The sequence below is a fragment of the Megalops cyprinoides genome, chromosome 11 (genome assembly GCF_013368585.1).
Source record: "Megalops cyprinoides isolate fMegCyp1 chromosome 11, fMegCyp1.pri, whole genome shotgun sequence".
Lineage (NCBI taxonomy): Eukaryota > Metazoa > Chordata > Actinopteri > Elopiformes > Megalopidae > Megalops > Megalops cyprinoides.
Window position 1 is genome coordinate 30,284,304 of NC_050593.1, and position 10,000 is coordinate 30,294,303.

Sequence of the window (10,000 nt, forward strand, 5' to 3'; positions counted from 1 at the left end):
GGTTCACAGTTTAAATCTGACTGTGGTGAATGTGGTTCTACAGAATCATCATCAGTTCCATTGGATCTGGCGGCACTGGGTGACTCAGAAAGTGTTGAGAATATTCAACACCAGAGCACTACAAGTATGAGGAAGGGCATAGTGTCACCAGGGGTTTGAACCTGCAAGCCCATATTCGTACAAAGCAGTCTAGAACTCCAACCACTATGCCACTCATTCTATGTGGCAGTCAGAATAATGTTTACACACAAGATGGTCAGTCTGGGTTTATTATTGACAGTGCTTTGTCCAGTCAGGCAGAGAGTAAAATCTTTTTTGAGACTTGTTATTTGTCCATAACTTGTAGAAGTTACTGCAAGGCATTTCATTCAGACTACACACTAGTACTTGCACTAGTTTATAGTCAGACTACCACTAGTGGTATTAGTTCAGACTACAAACTCAAAGCCATTTCACTGTCTCTTTGGAATATTATCCTGGGAGACTTCTTCTCTCTGCCTGGCAGAGTACTTCTCCGCTTCCTTTTATGCCCACTTCATGTTCTACCTGCTATGACTCGCACAGCCTGTTTCTCTTAAGTATGTTCTGTAGAGATCTCTGTCCTTTTTCTCTGGCGAGCTACGCTAGTTAAGATATGGATTGATTGATAAGATAACAGGAGGAGCTTTCATCTCTCCACCGTGGGAGGAAAACGAGGGAGAGAAAAACCAGCTCTAAGGTTTCTTCCAGCCAAATCAATAAGGCATGCACCGGGGGCCAAGTGCCGAGCGCTGAGCGCCAAGTGCCGAATGCCAGGCCCGAGGCTCCCAGGCGCATTATACTGAGGACACATTGTGTGCCGCGGCCGCCAAAAGGCCAGTCTCTCAAAGCCGGCCCTCTGCCCCCGGACGCGAGCCCGTTTCACCCCCCCTCCCACCCTGTCACCCTGCCCAGTGCAGTGACCTTTCCCTTTTCCACTCCTCTTTTCTATGAGCCTTTCCTGTCTTTCATTCAGCGGCAGGCGGCAGGAGGGTGAGGGGTGGGGGTAGAGGGGTGTTCAAGGACCCCCCCCCCCCACCCCCCCAGCTCTCCGGTTCTGGCAGCATTCCTGCATGGAGCGCCTCGTCACCCCTGTCCGCCCCCCCCCCCTGTCCCGGCGCTGCCTAATCTTTGGAAGAGAAGCTGGTCCTGGCTCAATGCCTGGCTGGTGTGGGTTACTGCGAGAGCTCCAGGCCACTGCTCTTCCTCCTAGACCCTGCGAACGCCTTTGTTTGTAACTTTCAGCAGCTCCTACCCCGCCCTCCCTCCCTCGGGACTCCGCCGTAAGGGGGTGGGGGGTGGGCAGAGAGCCGACAGCACGTTCCAACGCTCAGAGGGAACGGCACCTCTACCAGAACTTCGCATGCAGGTGTGAGTGTGTGTTCATGCGTGTGTGTGTGTGTGTGTGTGTGTGTGTGTGTGTGTGCGCGCGCGCTTGTGTGTGTGCGTGCAGGTGGGGAGGGGTGGTGCACGTGTGAGAGAGTGAACACGATGCTACTTGACTGCCCTGCCGTAACTAATCACTTATTTTGCTAGGCTTTGTTACCAAAACATACTGGGGCTATACCTCTGTCTGCCTTTTTTTCTCTTGTGACTGCTGGATGTAAATGCTGCACTTTCTAATACTGTTGACTCCTTATGTGGCTTTCTGCTTGTGTTGTCCTCTGCCTCACTTTTAAGTCGCTTTGGATAAAAGCGTCTGCCGAATGAATAAGCATAAATGTAAATGAAATGTTAGTGTAAATGGCAAAACGTATGCGAACACACAAGCGATTGCAAAACTCCGAGTTCACGAGTGAGACGAAGCTGACACACTTTCCCTGTGGCTGCAGCTGACTGCTCGTCTCATAACACTGCTGACAAAGCCCTCCTCGGCCTGCCATATGGAACCAGCCCTCCACAAAAGCAGGACTTTGGCTTCCCTCTCTTTTTACAGGTGCTGTTGTCTCCGTTAGCTTGAACAGCGCCCGGCACGGTGAAATTTGAGACCGGGCTCAACTGACACAACAGCTGCTGTTAGTGAATGTGGACTTGGGGGGTACAGTTAACATCGGTTGTATAATCAGCGCGTGCGGCACGATCGGGATCTTGTGTGCAGGGTACGCTACATGCATAGTACAGGACAAATGACATCAGAAGACCACGGGGACAGAACAGATGATAAACAAGGACTCTCAGACCCCAGTGGATCCAAGCACTGATTCAGCAGAAATTAGACTCACACTTGTACATTACGTTACATGCATTTATCCAGAGCGACTTCCAGCTCAACGGAACATATAATGTATCCATTCAAGCTGAATGAGCAGCAGCGTTCAACCATGCTAACAACACTCCCTGACTGGTATTTATAATGTATTTATAATGATTATTCATAATTAATGAATCTAGTGATGTATTATAAAAAAGTCACCTTCTTCCTTTGTGAAATCAGTGGCTTTATGGTGTTGCTTGAAACCAGGGCTCATTTTATTGTAATATGGAGCTGTAAGCATCTGAAATTAATCCATTTTTTAAGTGGATAGCACTTTTCTGAGAACGATGTGGTGGGTTTCACTGAATCTAAGAGTGAGTCTATTTCTGCTGAGACAGGTGTGTGTGAGCTCACAGGTGCAGCGAAACTCACTGACAATGCATTCATTACCACAAGTAATTACCTCTCCAGCGTAGTGTTTGATACCAAACTGGTGATCGGCCACCCTGGGCTTCACGTAGTAGGGGTTAGTCTGTGGAGAAAGTTACAGTGAATATGTTACATTCATAATAAGGCATATAAAACTTGCAGAGAATTCGATGTCTTGGAAGTGTGATACAGTGGTTAAGGAAGGGAACCTCAAAGTTCAGATGGGACTTTAGTAGCAGTAGTAATCGTGAGCAAGACACGAAAAGTTATTTCAGTAACACTCAGTAGCATAAATGGATGCTATACAAATAAGCAAAGAAAGTCGTCTAGGAGACGATCCTCTGGTAAGCAAGAAAAATTATGTAATGCAATGCTTATTCATGCTACATGTAGGTACTGGATTTTCAATGCAGATTTTTGCCTGACTCAGGTAAGGTAACATGCTCTAGGTCACAACAGGACTATGCTTCAGGGGCTGGGAGTTCAGTGCTTTAATAGATATTCTGTACTGTTTTTCACACCCTAGCCTGTACCACCAACATTCACATTTATGCCCATCAACATGAATACAAAATGTAGAGTTTAGCACAGAGGGTCAGAGAGGAGTAACTGGTCTCCCAGTCTGCCTGGCTTTTCTGTTTATTTCCACAGGTAACCGGCAGGTTCTGTGAGAACGCGCTTTTCTCCTGCACACTTTGTTCATTAGGGCTGGGGAACGGCTGATCGGGTTTCAGCATTGTGCGTTTGCGTGTGAGAGGGGCGTGGGTGGGCGTTACACTGCGGCTCAGTGTGGCACAGCAGACGCTATTCAGGGGCTGAGAAAGCAATTAACCCACTGTGGACCGGATCGGTGGAGGGAGAGCATCGGAGTTTACTCTAGCGTGCATGTGTGTGTGCGTGTGTGTGTGTGTGTGCGTGCGTGCGTGTGTGTGTGCGCGTGTGTGTGGAGAAACTCACAGCGTGCCGGCTGTGTACTTTCTCCAGCAGGGTATATGTGTGTGTGCATGCGTGTGTGTGTGTGCGTGTGTGTGTGTGTGGAGAGACTCACAGCGTGCCGGCTGTGTAATTTCTCCAGCAGGGTATATGTGTGTGTGCGTGCGTGCGTGCGTGCGTGTGTGTGTGTGTGTGTGTAGTGTGTGTGTGTGTGTGTGTGTGCATGCGTATGTGGGTGCGTGCGTGTGTGTGTGGAGAGACTCACAGCGTGCCGGCTGTGTAATTTCTCCAGCAGGGTATATGTGTGTGTGCATGCGTGTGTGTGTGTGCGTGTGTGTGTGTGTGGAGAGACTCACAGCGTGCCGACTGTGTAATTTCTCCAGCAGGGTGTAATCGGTGCCTTTGGGGAAGCGGCTCTCCTCGTTGATAAGCGCCAACATGCCCAGTTTCTGAGGGACAAAGGAGAGAAAGACTCAATCCAACAGATAAATTCCATATTTTAAATGTTTCTGTCTCATAAATATTCATACACCACTTATGACGAATGGCTACAAGTTTAGTTATTCAGTGACCTTTAGGCTAGATTAGATTCATGACACTACTAAAGCAGTGTCATGAATCTCATCTGGACAGTAGAATTCTGTGAAAAGCAAATAGAATTGGCAAAAAACAAGCAATTACTTTTCACATCATAATCACAGCCATGAAATAAGATGTAATTGCAGCAAGCATGCCTGAATTAATTATATAATGCCGTCTTTGTATGGAGCTAGTCTCAGTGGTGTCTTAGAGCGGTCTCGTTGCTGGTCTCGGTGGTGTCTCATTGAGATCACAGTGTTACTCTCAGCACTGCCTCAGAGTGGTCCCGCTGTATTTGGAAAATTACCTTCTCAATGAGGTCCAGACACTCTGCATTATCCATCCAATCAATGGCTTCCCAGTTTATCCCTTCCCTATTGGAAAAAAATTCAGGAGATTCAGCACACAAACACAAACACACACATACATACACACACACACACAAACACACACACACACAAACAAACACACACACACATACACACAAACAAACACACACACACATACACACCAACAAACACACACACACATACACACACACAAACACACACACACACACGCGCGCACACACACACACACACACGCATGCACATACACACAAACAAACACACACACACATACACACACACACGCACATACACACACACACACACACACACACACACGCACATACACACAGACACACACGCACACACACACACACACACACACACACGCACATACACAGACACACACGCACATACACTACATAGGCAGTGGGGAAGCCACAATGGTTGTCCTGTTCCCCTATTCATGTGATGAAATCAGCTGTGAGCAGCCAGCTAGCAGCCCCCTTTCAGTAATCAGATTCAAACCACAAGAAAACAACTGTCTGAGAAAGACATTTCCCAGCAAACATCTGGCTCTGGGTCTGCCCCTCCTTACTGATGCTCAGAAGTAATCCACTATCTCTCCATCTCTTTTCCCTCACTATCGTCTCGAAGTCCTGCCTTTGCTCCTAAACCAGGGGTCCACTTGACTAGGGAGGAAAGATCTATCAGTGCACCCGGAAGGGCTCCATCAGCATTTGCATTCTTTTTACCCCACTAGAACAATTAGAGCACCAGACCATTCAGTTCAATTCTACTCTTTGCATTCAGTATTGCGACCATAACATGTACTCAAAAACACGCACTGGAGTATATTGCTGAAGTATACGCTCATAAAGGATGGGGGTCTGGAGAAATGAAACCAACAGGGGTGCCAGAAGAAGCTGCCAGATAATTCCCCGTTCTGCTGCCCCTCTGTCTCCCTTTCTCTCTCTCTCTCTCTCTCTCTCTCTCTCTCTCTCTATCAATCACTTAGTGACAGAAGCTGTACCTGTTATACTCCAGCTGCTCCAGGGAGAAGATGTGCTTGTTGAAGTACTCCTGCAGCTTCTCGTTGGCATAGTTGATGTTAAACTGCTCGAATCGGTTCACCTGGGGAACAGAGGTCAAACAGAAGACACATACAGCCAAATGAACACACGATCACAAAGTCAAGTGCCCATACACAGGGACAGAAGCCTTGAGGTGAATCTCGTTATCCACAAAGGGAGGCTCACCTCGAAGTTCTCGAAGCCGAAGATGTCCAGAATGCCGATGGACTTGAAGTTGTCCTTCCCTTTAATCTTCTGGTTGATCCTCATGATGATCCAGGAGAAACACTGTGAGTACAGCGCCATGGCAACAGAGTCACGGGAGTCCACCGCCTGTAAATCACAACATCACAGGGTCGGCATGGCGACGTCGGACCTCAGACACGCGGACCGCAAGGTGTGCTGGTACATCACTAGCACTCATTCACAGAATTATGAACAACGGACAAAGTTTTAAGCCAGAATAAAAATGATCTCTATAAACACAACACAACAAAACAAGAAAAATAACTGTTTTTCCTCCAGTCTTGAAGTAATGAGTTGTAAGGAGAAACCAATGGCCAGCAGGCAACAGGCAATTAATTGGATACTTGGATATTCTATTGTACTCATTACACAATTCTATTATGTAATGAGCCCAAGAGCAAATTGAACCAAATTGAAAGCAAATTGAAATTGAAATTGCCCCTGTCTGCCCCTCTCTGTTCCTCTCCTCTCAGGGTCCACCCCCCCTTCCAAAAATAACCCCACCCTGAGTACTCGAACGCTACATGGAGCTAGGAAGAGGAGAGAGGGAGAGAGAGAGAAAAGAAATGGAGAGAGAGGGAGGGAGAGGTAGAGATGGTGAGGCAGAAATGTGGGGAGACGGACTGCGACAGAGAGTGAATTAGGGAGTGGACCTATCCTTCACCCATTCCCTCACGCAAGCCACTCAGCAACAACACAATAACACAGTACAATATACACAACATAATAAATCACAATAATTCTAATAAAACTTAACACAAGCCCATTATTCCGACAGGCCGCAACCTTATCGGAATGGAGAGCCAGGCCTTGCGCGGCCACACAGTTCGCATTGTTATTGGAAATAATCTGCGTTCCCCGAGCGGGGAGCCACAATGCGGCCAGCCCATAATTCATCGTTCCGTGCCCCGCTCTGAATAGCGGCGACGGCTCCAGGAACTCGAAAACCCCCCCGAAAGAATGCCCGTTTGTCCGCGTCCCGGGGAACCGGTGGGCACCGAGAGCCCGGGCCAGAGAGAGAATGTGGTGAGGGGAGAGTCCGTGAGGAATAATGCAGTCCATTAAGAAGGAGAGAGAGAGGGAGAGAGGGAGAGAGGGGGGGACAGAGAGAGAGAGAGAGGGAGAGAGGGAGAGAGAGGGGGAGAGGGAGAGAGAGAGAGGGGGACAGAGAGAGAGAGGAGGACAGAGAGAGAGAGAGGAGGACAGAGAGAGAGAGAGAGGGGGAGAGGGAGAGAGAGGGGGGGAGGGAGAGAGAGAGAGAGGAGGACAGAGAGAGAGAGAGAGAGAGAGGGAGAGAGGGAGAGAGAGGGGGAGAGGGAGAGAGAGAGAGGGGGAGGGAGAGAGAGAGAGGAGGACAGAGAGAGAGAGAGGGAGAGAGAGAGTGCTGGGCTTGCTGCTGCTTGTGGGCCTGCTCTGGTGAGGAGCCATTGTCTTCCGTCATGAAAAGATTCCTTGTCGCGTTCTGACGCGTTCGTGACACAGGCAGGCTACTGTCAGGGTGCCACCGCACGCAGAGATGGGCAAGGGGGCGAGAGGGCGTGGGGAGGGGGCGGGGGGGGGCTCTGTGTTCTCACCCTGATTTACAGGACCAGCATGGGCTGGCAGAGGCCCATGGCCACCGTGGAACAAAGCTGAGGTTCTTCAGATGAATAATTTACAGCTACGGGGCTCTAAGACCAGATCGTCCCTCCCGGGCCTGGGGTTAAAGCCAATGCGAAAAAGAGCTGTGGGCCTTGCATATCTCCATGTTTAAGCTCTCGAGTAAATAACTGCACAGCCAACACAGTGAAGAATTGAAGGAATGACTGTGACCGGCTAAGCTGTCACTTCCTCTCCGTTGCCCAGTGACAGGCTAAGGAGTGCGGTGTCTGTCACATAAGCCTTCGCCTCTATTGTGCTTTCAGCTACAGATCGGTATCGCTCTCCGATTTGTTCTCCCGAGACTCTGGGGAAACCACAAAAACAGGAAATGGGACACAGTCACGCACAGAACTCCTGGCTGCAGGTGGCTGTGCTTCTGAGCAGCAACGGCGCTGCTCTCGGCTGTGAACGGAACGGGGTTCTGAAGGGGAAGGCATCCTAGGTCTACCCGGCTGTTTCGGGGTCTGTGGCGGGTCGTGTCAGGGTGTGTGTGGGCATGTGGGCGGTGGGTCTGACCTGTTCCACCGTCAGGGGGGAGCAGATCTCCTCTCCTCTCAGGATCAGGGAACGCTGGGTCAGAACCTCAGACAGCTGGAAGGAGTCCAGGCCCAACAGGTCACTCACGTTACTGACCACTGCAAGCAGAGGAGGGGGATGTGTCAGTGCACACACACACACACACACACACACACACACAAACACACACATCTTAATTGCATAAAAGTGTATCTGAAACGCAAGGTTATTATAAAGCAGCGCCTCTCCCTATTTTTAACACACCCTCATCTTATCTCTGACTTTCCATTTTCTACTGCAATATTGGAAGCTGTTAGGAGTGCATGACAGGTAATACAGTGTTTTCAAACGACTGTATAGCAACCTTTTTTAACACTAAAGCACATTTTGCAACACAGACAATAAAAAATGCACATACGTATTGACACATGATGTATGGCTATGCACACACACACACAAACTCACACACCACTAGAAACAGTTGATAAAAAACACACATACACATACCTTGAGAAACATACACGCAGATACACACAGACACACACATCTAGTACCACATGAAAAGACACAAGCGCACTCTCATGTCTAGCAACACGCAGTTTCTGGGCTCCCTGGCAGGTCAGAGACCAGTCAGGACCCTAAAAGCCCTCCTGACTGCCAGGTGAGCTCAAACAGCTGGTGACAGTGTGAGTCCTGATCTCAGCCCCGGCCCCTCCTGCCAGCTCCCGCCGTCGGCGCCAGGCCCTCGGCTCTTGGACGCCGTTCAAACACAGGGAGGGCTCTTCCCTGACCCGGTCTCCCTGGAAACGGGGTCATGGGGAGTCGGCAACGAGAGGAATTCCAGCTCGTGTCGGGGCGTGTCTCTAGTGCGGAGCTCCTTCAGCGGCACACGCGCTGAGTGGCGTGGAAAAGCCGCAGGTTGCTTTCGGGCCCCCCCACCCCACTCCCAACAGCCCGCTCGTACACCCCCCCCACCCCTCCCAACCCCCACCCGGCAGAGCAGCCCCCTCACCTCCTTTGGTGGTGATCTGAGCGCCCCCTGCTGTCATGAACTCGATGTTGCCCAGCTGTAGAACCCCAGACAGCAGCTTGAAGACGTCCCGGATCTCCTCCTCAGTGAACTCCATGACCTTCAGCGCCTCCTGCAAAAGGGGGTGTCATCGTGAGCAAGAAAGGATCACCTCCACCCACACTGGGCCTCTCTCTACACCCCATACTCCCCAGGGAACTCTGTCAAGAAATGTCTTTATAGTTCATTAAAACAAATAATTAATTTAAACTTTCAGCATGTACAAATTTAATATCATCTTAGCAATCGGACGTTCAATCAGAACAGTCTGCTTTTTGCATGCACTGAAAATACAGTATATAATCTCATTTATCTAAGTGAAATCTTTGTTTTGGGCGCCCTCTGGTGGTATGATCTTCTAACACCAACTGCTCCACATACAATATCTGTTCTTTCCTGTGTACACAGCTCTTAGTTTGAAGAGCAGAACAGGCAGAATTATCAGGTTCTATCTGTAGTTTTGGATTTTTACATGCCATATTACAATACAACAAGTTATTTCATGAATTTAACTTATTGCATAGGGCATAAAAGAACCCTCTTATTAACAGCTCATTGCTGTCAAGTATGAAACATATAATTCTGAGCTCTCACATGCTCTGACCACAGAACTAATCAAACTTTAGGAATAAGGAGTAACATTTGGAGAGGCTGAATCCCATCCTCAACACCCATAATATATGCAAATTCCTAGTGATAGGACTGAGGGGGCTTCATGACCACCCTCACTGGTGGACAGCAGCCATGTTCCTGCCAATCACTGGCTTGTCTGAACCAATCAAAAGTCTTGGGTCTGTATGGCAATCCCTATAGTAAATTCTGATCAGCAGTTCACTAATAACGCAAGGTAGCTCCACCCATTTCTAGGGTTCCTGGAGCCTCACATTCCCATCGCTGCTGTAAGCACAGCGGCTGTGAGTGGACACATATACATCAAACATGAACAAACACACAAACACCCTCTCACCATGACGCT

The 10,000-nt window shown here is 49.1% G+C and overlaps 1 protein-coding gene across 1 annotated transcript in view; it reads right to left on the bottom strand.

Annotated features, from left to right (window-relative positions):
• The window catches only part of LOC118785379 (unconventional myosin-X-like), a 64,281-nt gene that overhangs the window by 28,610 nt on the left and 25,671 nt on the right, over positions 1 to 10,000 (bottom strand). Inside the window, exons 9-16 of the mRNA XM_036539996.1 lie at positions 9,992 to 10,000; positions 8,968 to 9,097; positions 7,956 to 8,074; positions 5,739 to 5,885; positions 5,513 to 5,613; positions 4,461 to 4,527; positions 3,931 to 4,023; positions 2,676 to 2,744 (exon numbers count right to left, since the gene is read on the bottom strand). The exon at positions 9,992 to 10,000 is cut by the window's right edge and continues 95 nt beyond it. Of these exons, the coding sequence (XP_036395889.1) occupies positions 2,676 to 2,744; positions 3,931 to 4,023; positions 4,461 to 4,527; positions 5,513 to 5,613; positions 5,739 to 5,885; positions 7,956 to 8,074; positions 8,968 to 9,097; positions 9,992 to 10,000 (735 nt within the window). The remainder of the gene's footprint in view (positions 1 to 2,675; positions 2,745 to 3,930; positions 4,024 to 4,460; positions 4,528 to 5,512; positions 5,614 to 5,738; positions 5,886 to 7,955; positions 8,075 to 8,967; positions 9,098 to 9,991) is intronic.